Raw genomic sequence first — 23,249 nt, forward strand, 5'->3', positions numbered from 1 at the left:
TGTTAGATAGTTTCATGGATCAAATTTACAAAACATATCTATGATCTGATCCATGTAAACGAATTATTATTTTTTAGGTTCAAAATATTAATTTTCACAACAAAATTATCATTTTTATTAGTTAGATAATTGAGAAATATTGTGTAATATATGCTTATTTGATTTAAAAATATTATTTAACAAAAATATATTGTGTAATACATGGTGATTTAAATTAAAGTATTACTTTCATCGTAAATACGAATCGAGTTGACTCATCTCATGTATCGATATAAAACTTATACTACAAATTTGAATTTTTATGTCAAATATCAACATCCATACATTGCCCGGGTAAAAGAAAAGGGAGTTTATATATGATTTTTGTAGATAGAAACTTATTTCAAATTCCTTTCTACACTCCTTAGCATTATCTTGTCACTTCTTATAATATTATTATAAATATATTATTATTATTGAATACTTAAAAAAATATGTTCTGTTTTAAAAATTTTAATAAAGAAGAATTCAAACTTTAATATCGTAATATTGCGTCACGATTTCTAAAAACAATTTTGGGGAAGTAACCTTACCACTACATAAAATTCGTTATTAATCTAAGCAGTATAGCATAAAAATTGACAAAAAGGTTGAAAGAACAGATACAAAATCAGATTCTCATTCCCAATGAGCCACACAGTTTACCCCAATAGCGTAAACTACAAAAACATCCGGTGAAATCACACACACACACACACACACACACATATATATATAATTTTGAAATTGTACTCATTTTCGTATCTATCATATGATAAAAATATATTTAAATAGTATATATATATAATATGTGATTGTAATCTTATTGATTGAAAGATATCAAAACTATACGTATAGATATATTTATTGTTTTTTATATATATAATTTGTGCTCATGCTGCATTGTTTAGTTTATATTAATTTTATTTTAGTCACCGAAATATCCTTTATTTAATAATATAATATAAAACAATAGATAATTAATTAACCTGTAGATTTTTCAGGTATGTGACTCGTACGAGTCGTACTAGGCGGCACGTGCTTCCACGTGTAGTGGTTCTCCTCGTAATTTAGAACAAATCCAGAGCCAAATGTAAATTATTAATTTTATATCAATATCCATTATTCACTCAAAAAGGCAAGTGGCTGAATCCCATGCGTCCGTCTCAGCTATAAATCCCGTGCGGCTGCAAGCAAATGCTTCTTGTGTTTTCAGTTCACACCCGAGTGTTTTCTGCCTGCCTGGCTGCCTTTGGTTTCTGCTCGGATTTCTGTTTCTTGCGGCGGCCTCTAATTCGCTTGGTGCAGGTCGGGAACTATATTCGCCGAGTTGCGTTGAATCGAGTGATGTACGAGCACACTAGCGAGCATCGGGGGTGTATATATATCGCCGCCGTTGTTTTTTTCCTTCTGGCGGAAATGAGGTTCCCGCCTTGCATCAACTGAATCGGAGGCAGCGGTGAATACGAGATACGGCAGTGTTTTCTACGGTACTCTTACTAATACGCTGTCTACTCACCTCAGGTTTAAACTTTTTATTCTTCTTGTCCTAAATCGGTGATATTTTTTTAGATCCGAGTAATCGATCTTATTGATATTTGATAGTATCTTGTTCTTGTTCATTGGCGCATGCTTTATTTTGTTTTCCGTCTTCTTATGTTTTCGGTGACATGAAAAAATGATTCCTTTTTCTGGAACAATCGAGGCAGCATTTTTAGGTTCACGTCTAGTTAAACGAACTACGAACGGTCTAGAATAAGCATGTTGATTTTCTTGGGTAGTTACTTTTCTGTGTGTTTGATGCTGTTATAGTTTTTCCTTTTGATGTTGATGTTCTTTCATATGTTTTGAAAAATTTTCTCCTTCTCGTGCCAGACACTAGTCAGTTTTTATTCAATTAAGTCCAGAACTCTGTTCTGTATGCATATGTGTATCAGCTACACTTGGTGCATCAATTCTGGTTCCTCCCTTTGATTTGGATCATGGGATATTCCTTAATCAACTGGTGATATTCTGAATTTTAAGCTGTTTACTTATTGGTATTTGTTTTTCGAAAATGAGGATCATTCGTATGTGGCACTTTTGGAACAAAATAGAGACTCATCTGTTCCAGCTCACTGTCGTTTTCAGTCAGCACTCTGTGTCCCCGGTTAGGCCAATGTTCATTCTGTTGCAAAAGCATACACCTTTAACTTGTCTGTTTAATTATTATATCTATAAATGTATGTATGTTAAAACTAAATTCTTGGATATAACTTACCTGAAATATGCATGTAATAATACACTGAATTTAAGATATTCATTATATTGTTGGATCTTAAAAAACTTGGAAAGTTGAGCAGATCATGTATGTAGTGATGCTTTCTCATTATCTGAAGCATAAACTTCTAGTTGCCCAGAAAAGAAAGAAACAGTGAATCAAAGAAGCAAGAAAACGGCTTGAGTCTGCTGGATCGAAGCACTGATATCAAGTTTGAATAAAAACCAAATGCAAGGGCAAAGGGAAAATTGCACGAGGTTATGATCAATGCAAGAAAATAAACTGAATATGTAACAATAGGACCATTGATGCAACGCAATATCGTAAATAATTCTCACGTTGCCACTCACCAATTGTGTTTTGTATGCTGCTTTCCCAAGTGGTATGCGATAATGTTCAGGATTGTGTTAGTTTTAGCGTTGTTTCAATATAAATGTGATACGGTTGCTTTTGCCTTGCTGCAAATATATTTTTGCCTCTCTTTTTTGTATTTGTTTTTCCTCATTGAAACATATATAGTTTGTCCAAGGGGCAGGGTTTCAGTGCGGTTATGTCCAATGCCCCCTGGTTATTGTGGAGAGAGGTGTGTGAATTTTATCCTTTTTATTATGACCTTTCACATTATTTGAAGTGTTAGAAAAGTCTCGTGTTATCGAGGAGCTATAGTTCTTCCTACAAAACGAGCAATCAAAATATGAAATTTGAATTGTTGTATAGTAAAAAAAAATTTGAGTTTCCATCGGTTGATATCGTTCTACAAATTATTGAAATTCGATTTCGTGATTTGTATCTTCGACTTTTGGAAACTTGTAACGTTATTCTGTCAAATCCTGATCATTGAACTTTCAAAACTTTTCAAACTGTATCTTATTAAATCCAAGTATAAAAGACATCACATGATTTTCATCGAGCATTTTAAATTTGCCGTGTATAAAAAAAAAAAATCCCATTTTAATTAAATTCTTCATCGAATTAGATAGACAAACGAGATGTATGAATTGAGTATGTACGGATAAATAAAGATAATTTTTAAATTAAGACCTAATTTGAAAGCTGCAACATATTCAAATGGAAAATAACAGATGAAACAATACTAAAAACAGAATTTTGTTACTTTAGACATTTACCATATACGTTTTGAAATTTGGAAAAACAAGTAATGTTTGTTCTGAAAACTGGTGTTAGACCTAAATAATTGAGAAGTCCCCATTTTAAATATTGAATCCACGTACAAATATATTTGTGTCAAGTTCCTTACGAGATCAGCAATAGTCACGAGAAACACATCGGCTCCTTCATTTCAGAGAATTGGGGAAATAATGGATGGTTGTGTTACATAAATATTCTGCTAATTGAAATAATTAAAATATCTGGATTGAACTCTACAATTAATTAATAAAATTAAACTGCATTCTGATGATATGTATTTTAAAAAGGAAACTGTCTTATTAATATCAAACCATGCATGTCTAAGTTTACACCTTCGTTTTAGAAAAGTAAGAATCAAATATACATAATAATTTGAACACAAAATTCATCTAGATGCAACTACTAGAGTCTGGGACCCAAAAATCGAACAAACAATTTTGAACAAGGATTTCATTTCAAACTGTGAAGTTGGCAAGCTCATGCTCAAATTATGATTTTGCAAAAATGAAAAAATAAATAAATAAATAAAATCCGTTCTTTGTGACTTTCGTCAATGATCCAATGGATGGCCCAATTATTTCATAGATTGCTCAAAACAATCTTGAGATGCTTCTTGATAGTGCCAGGTCCATCTTGATCGAAAATTTATTTAGCTTTTTAAAATGATTATAATTAAAAATATTGGACAAATTAATAAGTTTTTTATTAATTTAAACTGAATCGTTAAATATACATATAAAAATTCATTGTCATGTATGTTTAGATTTAATTTCAGATGCAACAAATCAAATTTAACGACCAATAAAGTTCTTACTCAATATCGAATATTTCACTTTATAATGACTTGTCATATTAAATTTATTTTAAAATTTCCAATTAATTAGCTAATATATTTTTTAATTATCACATAATAATAATAATAATAATAATAATAATAATAATAATAATAATAATAATAATAATAATAATCCCATAGTGGGAATTAATGTCTTCATTCAACAATATGCCTAAAGTTATGATCTGTGCAGATATTTCACCTCGTATAATTATAATTCTATATTATTATTATATATTAATGCATCAATATCTTATAGTAACTATCTTAACCATTTTAATGGACGTACAAAATTACATCTACTTTCATTCAATAAAAAATATAATAATAACTTATTTTAACACGTTTAAAAATATTTAAATAGCTTGTTAATTATAATCAATAACTTAATTATTTAAAAAATTATTTGGTTTAAAAATCGATCTATAATTCACATGCGTGAGTTGCTATCAATATGTTTAAACATTGTATAAAAATAATATAGAATTAATTAATCACATTATAATTTTATTTATAAGATCAATTAAAATGCTTATTTAAATTTTAAACTCTAACATGTTTTAATAATTCAAATTTATCCAAAATTATACAAAAATTTATACATAAATTTTTTTAAAAAAATTTAGACCACCCGGGTACTGTAACTCGGCCTATGTATATGTGTGTGTGTTCAGAATGCAGCAAATGGCGGGGTGTAGCCCTCATCTTGGCATGTGATTCAAAATTAGGTGATGAATTATCTGGTCAACACGTACCACTATTTTAGAAATAGATATTTAATTTGATCCTCAAACAGCATCAACCAAATTAAATGAAAACTTTATATTTCCAAATTTTGAAAAAGTGTGTAGAATATATACATATACAAGGGGAAGTTGAATCGAATAATATGATTAAAAGGTTGCTCACAGTTGGACTTTCATTTAAATTTGGAACCCGACATTAAATTTAGCTAGTTGTTTAAGATATTACTATAATAATAATTATCATTATTATTATGATTTGAATCTGTATTATAGATTAAGAAAGAGATTTTTAATGGCGAAATCTTTTCTTATGAAAATTGTAAAGTACAATTCGTTTTACAAGATAATTTGCTTAATATACGATTTAAAAGAGGGTTTCTTTCATGATTATTTTATATTTTTATCCGACGTTTTCTAATTGTATGTGCATTTATTTATTTTTTTAATCTCAGTTTTATTTAAGATTTTTTTTTTAAAAAAAAAAAAGAAAAGAGAAGAAAAGAGGGCAGCCGACAGATTGGGAAAAACAAAGAAAACGAAAATCAGAATGGGCGTTGAATAGTGTAGGCTAGGCAAATTTATAAATTAGTCAAAATCCATGTGAAGTTTGGTAAGTAGCTGCTCCATTCATGCCAATTGCAATATCCATCCAATTATTTTTTCATTTCATAATAATATTTTATTCTTATCTACAAATGACGGCACTTAATTTATTCACGAATTTACACTTTCCTCTTTTATTTATTTAATAACATATTATTATTGTCATTTTAATTACAAACTCCGAGTAATATATTTATCGGAGTATTGCGTTTTTTTTTTGAAACGAAAAAAGAAATAAAAAATTTGAACAGCCGGCCTAGAAGATTAGAACGTGGAGGAGTAACATATTTTTATTATGAAATGTTATAAAAATTAACGGTAAAATTATTTGTGAAAAATAAAATAAGGTGAACAATAATTTGTAATCTCCCAGCTTCAGCAATTGATTAGATGAGAAATTTAAATGCAATATATATATACTGTATTACAACATTTAAAATAATCACTCGGATCCATGTAAAATAAGTCAATATTTCTTGGGCAAATATTTAATGTGGAAAAGACAACCCGACCCATGATCCATTTTAATTGCATAACTACGTGTCATGTTTGCAGTGGACCATATTTTCCAGTAGCATTTATTTCTGGTAAGTATAGGAAGTCATTTCCATAATCCTATATTATTTTATTAAGTCTGAGATATTTGGAGTAATTAATTTTGATGTCATGGTCTATTTTAATAATTATATATATTAATAAAATGTTAAAGTTTTAATGTAATTTATATTTTTAGCGGATAGAGTCATTATTTTTTTCAGTTTAGGTTATAGGTTCAATTCTCAATAAGGTAATTTTTTATTCTTTCATTTTTCAATTTATTTTTTAATTTATATATTAAAATTACAGTGTAGTCCCTCACTATTTCTTATAATTATATTTTGATCTTTATTTAAATATAAATCAAATGAATTATAAAAATATTATACAAGCACGCAATGCGTGCGTTGATGCACTGGTAATAATAATAATTCCACACAACCCATTTTCTGTGTCCCATAACTTCATCTATAAAGTTGATTATTCCCCCATTTTCCACTATTTTGTTAAACTGAATTAACCCCACAAAGAAAAACACAACACAATGAAGAAACAAGCAGGAAGGCACCTTTTAAACCCAAAAGGAATATTTATTATTTATTTATTTATTCTATGATAATAATAATAAAAAAAACCAGTTAAAATTAAGACAGCTACGCATAACACATGCCTCTCTAATGTCTATATGCATGAGAGGATGAATATCGGTGCGGCAGGGTAAAGTACTTTCACATCTTTCCCTCATCCTTTTCACAAGGTTGGATACCACTCTATCAATTTGCTGTCACATTCTTTTGTCCCTGATTCAACAATAAATACGTAGTATAGTAACAGGGATTTCTATTCGTTCTTGGGTTGGCATTGGTTCTTAAGGTTTGCAGTCTTGTTTCCGGAAAGTACTTTTGAGTTTAGTCGTCCTCGATTTTGTGGCAGAAGTGTGCGTGTGTGTGCGTTTGTATATATTCATACATATACGCATTCTTTTGTGTGAGGTACTTTTTCTCGATCTTTTTAACGTTTCTGATAATCGGATTATATCATATATTTTTGCTGTTTTGTGGTACAGATCTTGACTCCGCTCTTTGCGTTGTGCCTTTTCTGGTTAATTTGACATTGTTCTCTGTTTCTTTTGTTTTTTTTTTTTTGTCGAAATTTTCGAAAATGGGCTGCCTCCGTTTCCATGATCTGAGTTTTTTCTTCTACGTGTTGGAAAATTTTGGCTTACATTTCCAATTTTGGCAATCGGATCTGATTTGGAGTTTGGAGGAGGTTCTTGAGCTTGTATGCATATTTTAGTTAAAAGATTGGATTTTTATTGCAAATTCCATTCTGGCATCTTGGATTTGTTTTTTTCCTTCTTGTTAGAACTTTGGATTTTTTTAAAAATATATTCAGAGGGATTGGTTTGTTACTCTGTTTCTTGAGTCATCTTTTCGTCATCTGTAAGGCATGATTTAAATTTTTTTTTTGCATCGAGTACTTTTGGTTTCTTTTGCATGGCTACGCTAGTTTGGTGGGTTTCTTTTATTTGGTGGTTTCTTTTTCTTTCATCTTTTGTTAGCTTAACGATGAAGAGGGCCCTCAAGAAGTAGGCTGAAATTCATTCAGATTTTGGCTCCAACAACACACAAATATTGGCATAAAAATTGCTTCCCTTTTTCTTCAATTCCTCTAGTTTTTTATTTCATATTTTCTTGTCTTGATTGCTAGATCTGCATCTGTTTCCTTTTTCTTACTGTGGTAACGCTTCTAACTCACATTTAGCTCCTACATCACCTTATTGTAAATTTTTGTGTACTCGGGAATCGGGATTTACTGCTATATTTGTGTTAGATTAAGCTATTTATATGTATATAATCTTTTTCAGACGCTACTCTTGATATAAATGGATGCATGCCTTTTTCATCTACACTTTCATGAAATTATTCTGTTTCATGCCTGTTCGATTCATGATTTGTAAGGGTCTGAAATGTATTCGACAATTTGGACTTATTTTTTAAGCTTAAGTTGCAGTGATTTTCATCTAGTCTCATATACTTGCAGATTGTAGAAAAATCAAGAAACCATGAAGGATAAAGATGGAAAACCAAGTTCTCACCCCAGTAAAAATTCTAGGGCAATTCCCATGTCGATAATGTTCATCGCATTATGTGGATTTTCGTTCTATCTTGGTGGAATTTTTTGTTCAGAGAAAGATAGATATGTAGCTAAAGATATCAGTAAATCCGTGGAAACGACCGGAGGATCTCTTCAAATTAAAGCTGCAATTTTTCCCGAATGTGGTCCCGAATTTCAAGATTACACGCCCTGCACAGATCCGAAGGTTGCCTTCTAATATTCGTTTCAGATGCTTTTTATTCAGTTAATTTCTTGTTTTAAATGTTGTGCTGATGAGATTATGCTTTCCTTTTCTCTTGCAGAGATGGAAAAAGTACAGTCTTCATCGCCTTTCGTTTCTTGAACGACATTGCCCTCCAGTGTTTGAAAAGAAAGAATGCATAATTCCCCCACCCGATGGTTATAAATTACCGATCAGATGGCCCAAGAGCAGGGACGAATGTTGGTACAGGTAATTTCGTTATCCTGCTAAAAATACTGGTTTTGTGCCATTGCAATTATGCTGGGGAGCGATCTGTGGGTGAAGGATTATAGCGTGGCACTTTGGTATATTTGAATTATATCGATTATATCAACTTTAGTTTTTAATAGAGCGAGGAAGGCTTCATCTAACAAGTTATGCTAAATGCATAAATTTTCAATGATCGGTTCTGCCCAGGAATGTTCCATATGATTGGATTAACAAACAAAAGTCTAATCAACACTGGCTTAAGAAAGAAGGGGAGAAGTTCCTCTTTCCCGGTGGTGGCACAATGTTTCCGAATGGTGTCAGTCTGTATGTTGATTTGATGCAAGATTTGATCCCAGAAATGAAAGATGGAACAATCCGAACTGCCATTGATACCGGATGTGGGGTGAGTACGATTTGTATGTTTCTCTCATGAGCTGCGTACATCTGTATTTTACCATCAAGTATTGAAGTTCTTGAGTGCACAATTTGTATAGGTTGCTAGCTGGGGAGGAGATTTACTTGATCGTGGGATCCTGACGGTCTCACTTGCCCCGAGAGATAATCACGAGGCTCAAGTTCAATTCGCTCTAGAACGCGGAATTCCTGCTATCCTTGGTGTCATCTCAACACAACGACTTCCTTTTCCATCGAGCTCTTTCGACATGGCACACTGCTCAAGATGCCTTATACCATGGACCGAATTCGGTAATTTCCTAGGAAACTAGAAATATCCACAACCGTTGCTCCGAGCATGGTTCTTTACTTGTTTATTCTGAATTTTCAGGTGGAATTTACCTATTAGAGATAAACCGTGTTCTTCGGCCTGGTGGTTTCTGGGTTCTCTCAGGCCCTCCGGTAAACTATGAGAATCGTTGGAGGGGATGGAATACGACCATTGAAGAGCAGAAATCGGATTATGAAAAGTTGCAAGAATTGCTTACTTCAATGTGTTTCAAATTGTACAAGAAGAAAGACGACATTGCTGTCTGGCAGAAATCATCTGATAGCAGCTGTTACAGTAAACTTGATGCTCCCGATACGTATCCTCCAAAATGTGATGACAGTCTTGAACCCGATTCAGCATGGTACACTCCAATCCGAGGTTGTGTTGTTACTCCTAATCCGAAGTACAAAAAACTAGCATTAAAATCGCTCCCAAAATGGCCGGAACGGCTGCATACTGCCCCAGAACGTGTTTCTGATGTGCGTGGTGGAAGTGACGGTGCTTTCAAGCACGACGATAGTAAATGGAAGACACGAGTAAAACACTATAGGAAGTTGCTCCCTGCTATCGGAACGGACAAGATAAGAAACATCATGGACATGAACACTATGTATGGAGGTTTCGCTGCTGGTTTGGTTGAGTACCCTTCATGGGTCATGAATGTTGTTTCCTCTTATGCTCCTAATACACTTGGCGTGGTGTACGATAGAGGCCTCATCGGGACATATCACGACTGGTAACTTACGCCCTCTCACTCGAAAATAGATCATAGTATCAGCACCGCACCCCGCCCCACCCCCCGGCCCCCACCAGGGTCTCATTTTTCAACAGTGTCTCATATTTGTCTGTCTTGTTAGGTGTGAGGCTTTCTCAACATATCCTCGAACATATGATCTTCTTCATCTAGACGGCCTTTTCACCGCTGAAAGTCAAAGGTGAACAATCGAATACCATATTTCTTGATAAAATTTCTTCTTATTCAACCGCAAAACGACTTTACAAGAACTATTTTTTATTTGACAGGTGCGAAATGAAGTATGTTTTGCTTGAAATGGATCGTATCCTCCGGCCAAATGGGTACACCTTTATTCGAGAATCGAGCTACTTTGTGGATGCGGTGGCTACATTAGCTAAAGGGATGAGATGGGATTGCCGGAAAGAAGACACCGAGTACGGTGTCAAATCAGAAAATATTCTGATTTGCCAAAAGAAACTCTGGTATTCCTCAAATAAAAGTTCAAGATAAGACAGAGAAATAAGATGCAAATTCTGGGTACAAGTTTGTTTACACAGAGATCCATTTATTTATATATTTTTTTTATACCACATGAAGCCATATATCGGAACAACAGTCTCAAGTTCATAACTTCCAAATAACATTTAGTACTTTTCTTTTTGACAATGTATTCTCTAGAAGGCTCTAAGCAAGTCTTGTCGAGTTGTACGTTACATTGATGTTTATAGTGATTATTTATTTATGTTTATCGGCAAATAAATGATATTAATGAGAGAATCGTGCAGTGTTTACTTTCTGTATGACTGACATCAAAAGAAATATATATCGATCGTCAAAAATTTGAGAAAAGATCTTCAGACTGATTAAAATTCATGATATAACAAAATAATTACAGACAAATACTCCAAAGAAATAGTTGTTCAAACTATAAAAATATAAAGTCTTGCATCAGCATAATTTAAGAAAACCATGCTAATGAGACAGGTGAAATTTAACTGTTCAATAATTAGTGGTGTAAGCCTGAACAAAATCTTGAATAAAACAAGGCCTAGGCTGGATAAAACACCTAAAACAAAGCAGCAACTCGATGAAAAATCTGGTTGAATTTAAACTCTCTTTATGAGAATATTTCTAAGTAAAACTAACGTCGTGGTAACTTTTTCTAACCACAACAATGGTGGTTAATTCAGCCCCGTCGGTCACCGGTGTTCCAATGTTAATGTCTCTGATGTACTAGCAAAGATATTGAGATTGTATTCTATCCCGGTTAGATTCCCACCAAAGCTTCGCACGTGCCTCTCCGAATTTCTCGCGACTACAAAAGATGGTTTAATTTCAAACGTATTGTTTAGACTTTAGACACCTATAAAATCGAGAATCAATAATATTGGGAAAATCTCACAAGGTCTGAGTTTGGTTACCTGAATCTGAGTCGTCGAAGTTCTCTGCTTCCATCGGGAAATTGTCTGATGGTAATATAAACACCTGGCTCATCTTCTTCGATCCACTCGGACTCAATGTCACTAGCATTGCTAACCGATATTGAGGCCTCATCTCGAGATGAAGTCGTCATTCTTGATGCTTCCATAGTCTCACTCTTCGTGCCAGCGTCGTGGTATGCACTGGATCCGTGGTTGTAATTCTGGCTTCCACCATGGGGATGGTACCGCGGAGTCCATTCTTTGTTTACCGATGGAGTCACTCGAGGGCTTTCCATGGCTAACCCAAGCCTTGAATATGTCGAGTCTCTCTGCAGTAATAGGAAGTAAAGGCTTAAATTTTGTGGATATATAAGCAGTTATCTTCAAAAAAAGAACTGTTTCTTCAACAACGAAAGCGATTCGAATATAAAGATAATCTTAATCTTGTTGAACAAGAGCACAATGGAAGAGAAAATGAGTCTGACTTACTCCATCTTCTGATCTCCCTGGAGTATTGTAAGCTTGCTGATTGAATTTCTGGACATTATACAGCTCCATTATTCGATCGTAATTTTCAGCCCACCATCTTTGTGCTTCCCATTTGTTAAACATCTCCCGGCTTCAGATTCCAATCAAGACGGAGGTCATAAAATAAAAACAAAGCGGACATCCAAGTTAATTTTATTATGAAATTTAGATACGATTTCTTGAAAATCATCTAGACACAAATGTTGTTAACGGGTGTATACCTGAAACGGATCCTTTTAAGATCGTTCCCGCCTTGAGGAAGGGACAGAAAAGTAATCTGAACACCCGGCTCCACTTGTGCCATCCATTCTTTTGATTCATCTTCCTTCTCTAGCACCGTGTCTCTAGATTCTAGTCCACCAGAAAATTTTTGGTCAGGCTGAGCTGGACGATTTCCGACTCTCAAAAAATCCCAAGCTGGAGCATGACTGGAGCTTCCTGGTTGCACAAAAGGGTACAGAACCCCCTCTGATATTGTATCGAAATCGGGGTAAGGTATTCGCTTCTTGAAGTTGTCATCTGTCTGACCGGGCATACATTTGTACGCTCCCGAAACCTTCAATGCCATATCCTTGATCTGGTGTTAAGAGATTGTGCTAGAATTCTTAGCCAATACATGAATGGAAAACTACACATAAAACCATACTTTTCAAATTCTCATTTAACAATACTCGAACCAATTGGTATGTATCCAAGCTTTGCTTGCGAAATAAAGCTCTGACTCTCAAACGGAGCATATTTCTAATTCAAACTGAAATTAGGACACTGAGAAAGTAGTGAAAATATTGTATATATATATATATATGTTATACCTCAATACATGATATGTAATTTGAATATTCAAAAACTATATCAATTCAATACCGATACTAATTAGACTTTAAAATTTTCCAGTTTGACTAATTGATCACGCATGGAAAACTGGAAAACAGGTTTATCCCAAAAAAAAATAAACTTAAAAGAGAAAAGATCAAGGGTGGACCAGACATATTGGGACCAGATTTGGACACATGATCCGAGGTGTGAGCGTGACAATGTTCCCTTCTTTGGAAGTCATTATCGACTTGTTGCTGCCTGCCTCAATTATACGACAAACCATTACTGATGATGCAATAAGCTTTCTTGAAACAGTCTAGCCATATGAAAAAAGGCTGCCTAAACGCCTTGCTCCTTGCATTATACACTTTGGTTGTGTTGGAAAAAAAATCTTCCGTAACATTCTGAACTAGTGAGCTGTAACTTCTTTTAACCTTCTATAATCAATATATGAATCAAATTTTTATTGGTTTTATACAGATTGTTACACAAAATGTTATAAAAATTTATTCTCGTCTTGTGGAGTCTCGCGCTCTACCGAGACTGAGTGAGATCCAAAACCAAGAACTTAACCACTTCCAAAGGTTACAAGAGTGGACCCATCAATGGATGTGGAAAAAAGTAACATTAAGAAGAGTGCTTACAAGGATTAAGAATATCTACTTTTTCTGTTAATATTAATTATAAGTACGCTTGAGATCTATTATACGTGGATCAAACGAAAGAAATACAATAATTAGAGAGAGGAGAGACTTGGAACCTGGGTAGTGAGGCTTTTGAGGGTGTCTTTAGGATTTGGAGTCCTACGCGGGGTATCCTCACCCCCATCCTCCATTCTTTGCTTCGAGCAAGTAATACACGTCAACATCTTTCCCCTTGCCACTACCTTTTCTTTTTACTTCTACTACTCCTGCAACAATAAGTAATAATTCAAGATTTGGTTGATATATATATATACCCTCCAATCTCTTCTGCGAGATTCTATTTCTTGCCCATGTTCAAGTTTTCCCTTTAAAAATAATAGAACGTATCTTGAGATTTTGTTATTAAAATTGAGATTTTTTATTGAATTTATTAAGAATTGTTCTATATTAATTTTTATATGTAACATTATTTATGGAAGTATAGCTAACGAATGAATGAATGCTTATTCGGACAAAATAATGATTCTTGTCCCACGCTTGTGGGCCACTTGGACAATAATTTTAAATTAAGATGTTAATAATTTTTATTTAAGTAACGTTCCTTACCCAATCCTCCAAAAACACATTTCTTTAAATTTCTCTCTATTTTCTCATAACCTTAGCACGAAAGAAGAAAAAGGAAAAAATAAATTACCGCAGCCATGGAATCTTGGGAAAAAAATATACTTATTTATGCTACAAGAAAATACACCAAACAAAATGAATGCAAAAGAATACCTGCAGGTTAAACAAAGAAAATTACCTCGAAAAATGGAATCTTTGGCTCTTGAAAGTTGCGGGGTGGAAAACCCTTGAAGGATTCTGTCCGGGAACTTTATCGCAATGGCAAAACAAGAGAAAGAAGTAACAAAAATAAAAGAAAGAAAAATCAAACTAAAGAAATTAAAGAGCAGCTAGCCGGTAGATAGATTGGATCGAATTTTAAACAAGTCTTTAAATGGGCAGTGAAGATAAATAATTCTCCATCTGCATGCAGGTCCATATATAAAAACTTTGGTAGAAGAATATTCTCCGACGATACAACCCGCCGCCGCCTACTTCTGATTCTTTGCGGCAAGGTTTCCCCTACATTTATACCTCTTAAGTTTTGGGTGCATGAATGGGAACAAAAATGGGCTATGGAGACAGGCAAATAGAGATTCCAGGTTGTGGTGTGGGTGGTATTTATAGTGGGTGGACACCTTACTAACCGAAATTAAGAAGAAAACAAAAAGGGAAACCATAGTACAGAATTTGTGCATCATGTTGTTGGGATTGTACCCTGAAATATATATATATTTTTTATTTTGATTGTTAGAAAGTGGTCAATTTTAAATTGCAATTTTTTTAGGATAATATATATATGGTGGACAATTAGGACCATGATATTGACGAGTGACACTGTGTCGTGAACTTTTTCGTAAGTGTGATTTGAAATCAAAATCACATGATTATTGATTCATGTCGGCTAGCAAATTATGTTGTTAATTAATAATCAAACATGTCAATTTATTTTAGTTGATATAGTAAAGATTTCATTCATTTCATTACTCATTGAGTCGGTTACTGGTAGCAAATATTAAGATATCTGATTTTTTTTTTAGCATGTTGAGATATATGATTTGATGTTGAATAGTATTTTAAAAAAAAGTCAAAACTATCACTATGGATGTATCAAATTTGTTGCCAGGTAAAGTTCCCGAAACGCACTCCCAAATCCCATACCTTTCTAAGCAAATGGTTTCTATGCATTTCATCTTTAAATTTTCAGTTTGAAGTAGAAGGGTGACTAAAAACAATTAGCCTTTTTTCATATAAAAACCTGAAAATTAAATCCTAACTCTTCAAAGTCTATATATATGGAGTGGGAAATTGAAAAATTGCTCTCTCACAAATATGTTTTTTCCCCTTTTTGCACGTGTCAATATCACCATCCATTTATTAACCAAACAAAACTCATATTTATTAATTATGACTGATTAAATACAAATTAAATTTGAAACACATAAATATTTAATTTAACGTTACTATAAGTGGGGAAATGAATGATAGAAATTGGAATCTTGAACGTATTCAACCAAGATCATTTCCTTTTTATTTTCAAGTATGATATTGTTTAAGACTATAAAAATAATAATTTAACTGCGTGCATTATTAACGGAATTTAAACGTGGACTCGAGACTTGTTTATCTCTGACAGAAAAAATACAAAGAAAAAACTTAATCTATCTAAATAAATTAAAAAAAACTATTAATAATTAGTAGGATTTAAACCTGAAACAAACAAATATAAGGATCTCAATCTTAATCGACCAAGACCTATTCATGGCTTTACATCTAATAAGTTAATCTATGTCTTTACTGCCACATTAAAGATACCTTGGTAAGTCCCCATTTAAATATCATTTTCTCTGTTCAATAAAACGTCTGCCGTGCACGGAAAATGAAAATTGAAATTCTATAAATTAATAATAATTTAAACTTAAAATTCACATCACATTCCACTCAGACAAATCTTTTGTGAACAAAGAAATTTGCTTTCTGATTAACATATATATATTTTTTTTAAAAAAATCGACATTCCATTAAAATTCACGTATCATGTTTTATAAAAGAACTGATATATAGGAAGAAATTTAGTTCTCAGATGAAATAATAACTCCCTTAGAAAGTCCATATCTGTCAATGAGTGCATCCTCTGTCATCATAATCAAGGCTATTAGACCATGTACGGATTTAATTGATATGCTAAATGTTTATTTAAAACTCTATTGATTTTTTTCCTGACTGGACTTGAAGGAAAATCGTCAAGTTTACAGGTGAGAAGTTCGAAAAATCGGCAATGGAAGAAGAACAGAAAAAGATAGAGGTATCCAATAAATTCTATAGTTTTTATTTCAGTCATTGCGTGCATCCTCTATTATCAGAATCAACTCTGTTGGAATTTTTCATATTTTACGAGAAACTCACGCTTTGTTTTAAGAATCCAATAGCTTCCATATGACCACGTCACATTCGGTGAAATTCACTCTACCTTGGGTAAGCAGGAAAAGAACTTGGGAAAAAATGTCTCGATTGAAGTAAAAAATCAAGTATTTGAACTTTCCATAGGGTTCATCTATGTATATATATATATACAGAAGAAGTACGTATTTGCACAAGGAAAATCCAAATTGGAATTGAATCTCTGCAAATATATTGGGAAGATTCTGAAATAGGGCATCGACTGTTACGTGTGTTTTGTCTGACCTCAGTGGGAAGAAATATCAATTTACAATCACAGCAGAAGTGGGTCGACGTTGTACGTACGGGTACAAACAATATATAATATAGTCGCATGCATGCATTCATGCATGACCTATCAAATTCCTTGCGCAGAGATATTCCTGTTGTATATTTTATCTGAGCCATCTTGTCTCTTGTCGCCACTGCTTTAATTCTTTCCTATTTTTTTACTCAATAAAAAATGATAATAATAATGGTAATAATTACAAATGAGATGAGCATAATCAATTTATTAGTTATAATACACATATATAATTCAAAAACTCAAAAAAATACATATATGTAATATTTTTTCTTAAGTAAAAAAGACAGAAATTGGAAGCTATAAATCTTCAAAATCACAATTTCAGTCTTCAAATCAAACACGACACGAGGTATTTTTATGTTACATCCAGCGTGTTTTTATTTAGACGTTTATATCATTATATAGAATTCAGATGATCATTAACACTGTCGGGTGTAAAATAAAATGAGCCTGTGACACATATATCGAGACTTAAGCTTATCTGTAAAATATGTACATGAGAAAAATCATGTGACGAAGAGATATCAAGGGATTGGTTTAAATTTCACGGATGAACTATTTTAACTGGTTGTGTGTAAAATATGTTGGTATTTCTAAATATTAAAATCAAATGTAGTATATATACTTATAGTTGAAGGAGTTAATATCTTAGCAAATAATGCTTAATATTTATAAAAATATTAGAAAAACATATTATTATAGAATAGAGATTTTAAGAAATAGATAAAATATATAAAAGAATGGTACGTGTAAAATGCTAATATTTTATATTATTACAAAATTTATGGGAATATGAAAATTTTATATCAATATAATAAAAGATTAAATGTTTTATACCATAATTAGGTATACAAGTTTTTTAAAAATATGTAAAACAAACAAAAATGAGATAAATAAAAATCGCCCTTTTTAGCGCTATAAAGAGGGTATTAATGTAGTATGAAGAATGCTACTTTATGAAGTCAAAATAGTCATATAAAAAGAGATCAAAATTAACAATTCCCCGAGAGATTGCAATTTAATATATAATATAGATTCAACGAATATCGAGGCACATTGATGTATATAATCTACTTAAATTAAACCAAAAGTTATGTATTTTATTGCTAGCTACTAAATAGCCATCACTTGCTAAATTAATGCTTTTACAAATCCAGTGATGATTCTGAAGGGGGAGGTGGGCAATAAACAAAAACAGCGAGTGCTATACTTTGGCTGTACTTACTTTCGGCTTTACTTTGACGACGGGGTGGGGGGGCGGGTAGTTGGGGGGGATAACCCCTCTGTTAAGCAAACAAAAATTCGACCAATTAATTAAACCACACAGATTCCAAATTCATCATGTGTCTGTTCGTTCAACCAACGATTAACTGCCACGTGGCATCTAAGCATGCTCCAAACATGTATTTTATAAATATCGATCTTCTTTAGCAAGAAAAGCATATTAATCTTTATCGTCCAAAGCCATCGTCCGTGTATCTTAGACAATTTTGAATGTGTTCCAAGATAATTTCTCTTGCTCGAGCTCTTTCATTACTTTTCGTTTTGGGATCCTATGTTGCATTTGAATTGATGTAATTAAAGTTTGGGATTTCAAATTTATTGATTTGTCTGAACAAAATCACCTAACATGTAAATCTTAAATAATCATTTTTTGGAGTCAATACGGTGCATTTTTGAAGAATTACCTCAAAAAAATTTAGTTGCAGCAATTCTCAAATCAGACTTTCTTGCTTTGATCTTTGTTTTAAAGAAATACCCGGAGCTACGGCTCTAGTCAATCTATTCCATTCTCGTTTAATTTTTGTGGTTGATATGAAGGCTGGACTCTGGAGATTGAATCAGAGCTAGCGAATAAGTCATTTTATCCATTGGGCTTCTGAAATCTAAAGCTAAGAATTAATCAGCCCATTCTGCTGGAGCCCAAAACTAAGAGGGCTTCAAATCTATCTTGATCAGGAAACAGCCTGTTCTCCATAGTTCAACATATGACCAATTCACTTTCTCTATCTCAGTTATATAAATTTGTTCTTTTTCACGTAAATTAAGAATTAATTATATAAATAAATTTTAATTTTATCTATATTTAGAATAATTTAACTACCACAAAATATTCTTATATAATTTTGGCAACTATTTTTATATAATTGGGACAAACAAAAAAAATGTAACCTATATAATCGAGATGTAAGATTCACACATAAAACTTGATATTGTTTAGACTACTCTGCTCGCATTCCTACATCTGTGCTTCAGCTTGATGGGACACTCGAGCCAGATTAAGTCCAGTATCAATCCAAATTCGCGAAGACAATTATTGTGATTCATTAAACATTTGCGTTTAAATCTAGTTCCAATTTTGATTATCTAAATATCGATGAGTTTCGCATCTCACATAAATCTCAGAAAATTGAGTTAAAACATAGGGAGCCCATGAAAATATCACAATGAACACAAAAACCAGAAATCTAATAAACAAATTAGAAACTTTAGAATCTTCAACCACTCTAATTAAAGAGGATAGAATACGCATCCTACTTCTCTTTTGATCATCCCAGATCGACTGCCAGAAGACAGGCCAATTCTTTTTAACCTCATTACAACCCAAAAGCGAGCCTTCCCTCATTGGATCCCAGCTAGAAGACACAATTCCATAACTAACCCCCAAAAGAGCAGTCCCAAAGAAGACAAACGACACAATGAAGGGTATCCAGGTGGGAACATCAATTTTAAATCCTGCTTTGAGATAGTAAAAGAATGGGAAGAACAGTAATCCAATGAAAAGTGGGATTCCAACGGATAATCCCATCCTGCTCATCATTCTGTTAGTCACCATCTCTGGGATAACACATTAACACCTTCTCTGTTATCCACTTCTTCATTTTCTTCTTCCTCCTTATCATCGTCACTTTCATAATCTTTCTTAGGTTTCTTGGATTTCTTGGTTGTTTTTTGGCGCCAAAGCCTATAGGAGAGTTTGAGCGGCTAAAACAGGATTAAGGTGTGTGAATTGGGATTGGCTTTTGGATGGGAGTGGACAAAGAATTGGGAATGGGATTCCTTGTTTGGTTGTGGTTAACGGAGTTGGGAATAGTAAGGTTTGTGCTCTGAAAGGGTCCCATTACAGGAATTTATGGGTGAATATGGTGTCCACCGATTTTGGAAACTGGAGTTTATCTGGTTCAAGTTCAAGGAAGGTGAGCACATTTGCCATTTTGCCCCTCAATCGCTATGTGACTTTCTTGTACTCTACAAAACTTCGGGGTTAAATTGCGCTCTAACGAGTAATATTCCTTCTAAACGACAGTATTTCATCGGAAAACACCCATCTTTCAACAGTATCTACTAAAAACCTAAAAAAAGGCATTACGCCTTAAATGCCTTATTTAAAAAATCATGGATGGATGCTTTAAGCATCCGGTTTTTAGTATCAATTATCTGATTTTTAAATCTAAAAGTATTTCAAGGTCAAATAATAGCCGAATTTAATCCGTAGATACATGGAATCGAGCAGGAAATTGCCATTCTTTGATTATCTACAGTAAAAATCACTGCTCCTATCAGAATCAGGTTATTAACCATCGCAAAGAGTATAGTTTTAACGGACTCAACATTGAAAGTAGATAAGTTTTATAGACAAAAGCTGGTAAGAAAGCTGGTAAGATTGCTGCTACCGAAGATTGCCATTTCATACGCCTTTGTGCTACGATTTTGCATGCATTTAAATCCTGTCAAAAGAAATGCTTAGCGAAGGAACTTAATAAATATCCTCTTCGGGGATTTTGGTGATAGATGACGAACTATTCCGTTCTAAAGGGCAACAAGAAGATTGAGGTCAGCGGTGAAAGACATCCGATGGACATGTCATATGCGAACAATTTACTAGCCAAATATCGTTCGGATTTTTAACTCCACACATTAGCTTTTATATTATGTGATCACGATAAACGTAGATAGGAATTTTAGGTCTTCTAAGCTCAGGGATTCAAAATCCTGTTTTAAGTTCATAGATTCATTCAATCATCACTCGAGTATGAAACAAAAGACAGTTTCAATCTGAAAAAAAAGTATCAATAAATTTGAATAGAAGCACAATAACTTCAACAATAATTAGAGATAGATGATAAAGTAAATGTAATTACCTCAGAACTCCATTTATCAAACCATGGTGGATGAGATCCCATATCGGCTCCTGAGTGCAGCAATTCCTTTCTCACAAGTTTGCTGAAGCATAGGGATAGATGTTTCGCAAACTGAAATTTAAAACAAAATTATGGGTAAAAGGAACTAGTAGCTCTTCAGGCTGCAGTAATATATCTGTATTGTATTGAACATCATCATTAATAATTCTAGCGAGCCACTTTGTTCATGCAATTTATGTACAAGTTAGTGTACAAATTAGCCAGTACAGAATGTTTATGCAAGCTGTGAAGTGTAAAGGGACGGGTGATCTTGAATGTATGTATTAATTGTTAAATAGACTCCAATCTTACTAATAAAATTTAAGGAATCACACAACTAAATACTTTGATAGAGAAGAGAACAAATTTTAAAAAAAAACTCAATAGATGAGAAAACATCTTGTTGTTCTTGTAGTGAAATGGTGGGCAATGGTAACTAGACATGAAAGATTAGCAAATAGAACAAGCTTACGACGAGATGCTGTGGTTTGTGCTTCCACAATAAACTCTGCATATGAAGCCTGAGAGAATACAACTTAAGAGAAGAGTGTGACATTACAACTGCAGGGAAGGACTTGATGTCAAATCAGATGTCTTAAAAATAATCGCTTCCTCACCATCATTGCTTCTTGACCATCTTTGATTCTCTCAGAAATCTTCTTATATTCCTCCTCTGCTTCATCCATCACTTGCTGACATGCTTGGGTCTGCATCTGCTAAGATGGTGAAAAGAGTAAGGTAAAAACACATGTCAGGAATAATATATAATCGTCTGATGTCACTACTTAGTGAAATTGCCCTTTAGTACAAGATCTTGCAAATAGAGAATATAGAAGAGTGGATCTTATTTATTTGAATAATCGAATCGTCCAATAAAATTCAAGTACACAGACTCCTAGGTAAGCATTCTAAAAGAATTTGATGATCCGTTCACTCTCCAGATTTGTGAAGTAAGAAATACATTTCAATAACAAGGTACAGTGGTTTATGCCTCACTTGTTCTGGTCAACTTTAACAGAGAGGAGATGCCACCAATTATGCTCGCTAGTTGAGAGAACGCTATTGTAACAAATTACAACGAAATTGTTAAAAAAAATCAATCACATTCTAAGTAAACTTTTTCTGCTGAGAGAAATTATCAAGAACGATTTAATTTCCAACAAGGACAACTGAAATCATAAACAATAAGCGAATGTCAATAACGAACACACATGAAGCTAAATATAAACGAGGAAAGTATCAGAACGAAAGCAGCCAGACCTTGTATCGTTTTCGGAGGCGAGATTGAGATGCCTCTATGTCCTTCAAAATTTCAGAATGCGACATCTCCAGCTTCCGCTTGATGCAATTCAGGTTCGAGGTAGCCATTTTTTTCAGATCACTGATCGTGCTCACGTTTTTTAGCGATTGCAACGTCTGAGGAGAAAGTCCGGTAGGATTCATCAGCTTTTCGTTACTCTTATTCTTCGATGACGAGGCGATATTTTTCAGTCCATTAAGATTGAAGTCAAACAGTGTCTCCGGAGACTTCGCCGGTGACAGCGTGGGACTCCTTTCTGCTGCAGTGTCAGACACCGGAGTCGGCGGCGTATCCAGATGCTTCGCCGCCGCCGCTTTTTTCGTTGTTCTCTTCCTCATTTTGCACTTTAATATTTATTTCCCGAATTAAGAGAGTGAGAGGAAGAGCAGGAGATTTTACCAGAGCGGGAAAGTAGAAGGTTTCAACTTTCGAGTGTTTTTTTTTTCAATAAAAACTTTCAAAGTGTGTAATAAAAAAGAATGAATATAATCACGTTATAAAAAATGTTGATTCTATTTTTTTTATTAATATCTGAAATTAATATAATAAATGATCGAAATATAATTAATTATTTAAATCTTGTTGATAAATTTTATTATTATATAAAACCAATAAAATAATTAATAGATATTTTATCTTTAATCTTCAAAATTTCTTGTCATATTCTTAACGTATTTAGACTATAATAAAATTTGTTAGCTTTCTGTTGAAAAAAGCTGCCTCTCAACCTTGATTTTTAAGAATAATACATATCTTGCGATTTCGATTTTCATTTTGACTTGAAAATTTTGAATATCTTATATTATTTAATATTTTCGATTTTTTTAATATAA

General features: G+C 33.2%; 3 protein-coding genes, 1 long non-coding RNA gene and 1 pseudogene across 10 annotated transcripts; 2 read left to right on the forward strand and 3 right to left on the reverse strand.

Moving 5' to 3' along the window:
* Positions 1 to 1,197: 1,197 nt before the first annotated feature.
* Positions 1,198 to 3,091, forward strand: LOC142545276 (uncharacterized). The gene is made up of 2 exons (XR_012820248.1): positions 1,198 to 1,542; positions 2,410 to 3,091. It is a non-coding gene; the product is annotated as an uncharacterized LOC142545276 (long non-coding RNA).
* Positions 3,092 to 6,763: 3,672 nt separating this feature from the next.
* On the forward strand, positions 6,764 to 10,973 carry LOC142545277 (putative methyltransferase PMT20). Of its 3 annotated transcripts, none has more exons than XM_075652356.1 (8): positions 6,764 to 6,905; positions 8,192 to 8,471; positions 8,569 to 8,717; positions 8,925 to 9,120; positions 9,212 to 9,422; positions 9,502 to 10,177; positions 10,299 to 10,376; positions 10,465 to 10,973. In XM_075652356.1, exons 2-8 carry the CDS (start codon positions 8,214 to 8,216, stop codon positions 10,685 to 10,687), a joined length of 1,791 nt encoding a protein of 596 aa, XP_075508471.1. In that variant the 5' UTR covers positions 6,764 to 6,905; positions 8,192 to 8,213; the 3' UTR covers positions 10,688 to 10,973. The 3 variants fall into 3 exon arrangements, with proteins under 3 accessions (XP_075508471.1, XP_075508472.1, XP_075508470.1); XM_075652357.1 differs by having other exon boundaries at positions 6,888 to 7,021; XM_075652355.1 differs by having other exon boundaries at positions 6,905 to 7,140.
* Positions 10,974 to 11,137: 164 nt separating this feature from the next.
* On the reverse strand, positions 11,138 to 14,785 carry LOC142544534 (protein Brevis radix-like 1). 3 transcript variants are annotated; one of them, XM_075651577.1, is made up of 6 exons: positions 14,389 to 14,785; positions 13,703 to 13,852; positions 12,348 to 12,703; positions 12,088 to 12,217; positions 11,599 to 11,927; positions 11,139 to 11,492 (listed from the first exon to the last, which is right to left on the reverse strand). In XM_075651577.1, the coding sequence occupies exons 2-6, from the start codon at positions 13,808 to 13,810 to the stop codon at positions 11,411 to 11,413; spliced, it is 1,005 nt and encodes a 334-aa protein (XP_075507692.1). In that variant the 5' UTR covers positions 13,811 to 13,852; positions 14,389 to 14,785; the 3' UTR covers positions 11,139 to 11,410. The 3 variants fall into 3 exon arrangements, with proteins under 3 accessions (XP_075507689.1, XP_075507692.1, XP_075507693.1); XM_075651578.1 differs by having other exon boundaries at positions 13,703 to 13,828; positions 14,364 to 14,785; XM_075651574.1 differs by lacking the exons at positions 13,703 to 13,852; positions 14,389 to 14,785 and adding an exon at positions 13,109 to 13,629 and having other exon boundaries at positions 11,138 to 11,492.
* A 4,372-nt stretch (positions 14,786 to 19,157) lies between these two features.
* Positions 19,158 to 20,149, reverse strand: LOC142545087 (protein PAM68, chloroplastic-like; annotated as a pseudogene).
* Positions 20,042 to 22,847, reverse strand: LOC142545286 (uncharacterized). Of its 3 annotated transcripts, none has more exons than XM_075652379.1 (5): positions 22,377 to 22,847; positions 21,734 to 21,829; positions 21,589 to 21,637; positions 21,078 to 21,188; positions 20,042 to 20,663 (listed from the first exon to the last, which is right to left on the reverse strand). In XM_075652379.1, exons 1-4 carry the CDS (start codon positions 22,752 to 22,754, stop codon positions 21,094 to 21,096), a joined length of 618 nt encoding a protein of 205 aa, XP_075508494.1. In that variant the 5' UTR covers positions 22,755 to 22,847; the 3' UTR covers positions 20,042 to 20,663; positions 21,078 to 21,093. The 3 variants fall into 3 exon arrangements, with proteins under 3 accessions (XP_075508494.1, XP_075508492.1, XP_075508493.1); XM_075652377.1 differs by having other exon boundaries at positions 21,734 to 21,832; XM_075652378.1 differs by having other exon boundaries at positions 20,042 to 20,991; positions 21,734 to 21,832.
* Positions 22,848 to 23,249: the final 402 nt, after the last annotated feature.

This window comes from Primulina tabacum, chromosome 5, assembly GCF_025594145.1.
Source record: "Primulina tabacum isolate GXHZ01 chromosome 5, ASM2559414v2, whole genome shotgun sequence".
Taxonomy (NCBI): Eukaryota; Viridiplantae; Streptophyta; class Magnoliopsida; order Lamiales; family Gesneriaceae; genus Primulina; species Primulina tabacum.

Excerpts from the sequence above, each read along its gene's own strand:
- LOC142545277 (XM_075652356.1), top strand. The coding sequence starts at position 8,214 with ATGAAGGATAAAGATGGAAAACCAAGTTCTCACCCCAGTAAAAATTCT. Across the intron at positions 8,472-8,568 it reads CGCCCTGCACAGATCCGAAG|AGATGGAAAAAGTACAGTCT; the intron begins GTTGCCTTCTAA and ends TTTCTCTTGCAG. Across the intron at positions 10,377-10,464 it reads TTCACCGCTGAAAGTCAAAG|GTGCGAAATGAAGTATGTTT; the intron begins GTGAACAATCGA and ends TTTATTTGACAG.
- LOC142544534 (XM_075651574.1), bottom strand. The coding sequence starts at position 13,225 with ATGGTTTGTCGTATAATTGAGGCAGGCAGCAACAAGTCGATAATGACT. Across the intron at positions 12,218-12,347 it reads CTTAAAAGGATCCGTTTCAG|CCGGGAGATGTTTAACAAAT; the intron begins GTATACACCCGT and ends TGGAATCTGAAG. Across the intron at positions 11,928-12,087 it reads CAGGGAGATCAGAAGATGGA|AGAGACTCGACATATTCAAG; the intron begins GTAAGTCAGACT and ends CTATTACTGCAG.
- LOC142545286 (XM_075652377.1), bottom strand. The coding sequence starts at position 22,754 with ATGAGGAAGAGAACAACGAAAAAAGCGGCGGCGGCGAAGCATCTGGAT. Across the intron at positions 21,833-22,376 it reads GCCTCCGAAAACGATACAAG|CAGATGCAGACCCAAGCATG; the intron begins GTCTGGCTGCTT and ends TCACCATCTTAG. Across the intron at positions 21,638-21,733 it reads ATGGTCAAGAAGCAATGATG|GCTTCATATGCAGAGTTTAT; the intron begins GTGAGGAAGCGA and ends GTATTCTCTCAG.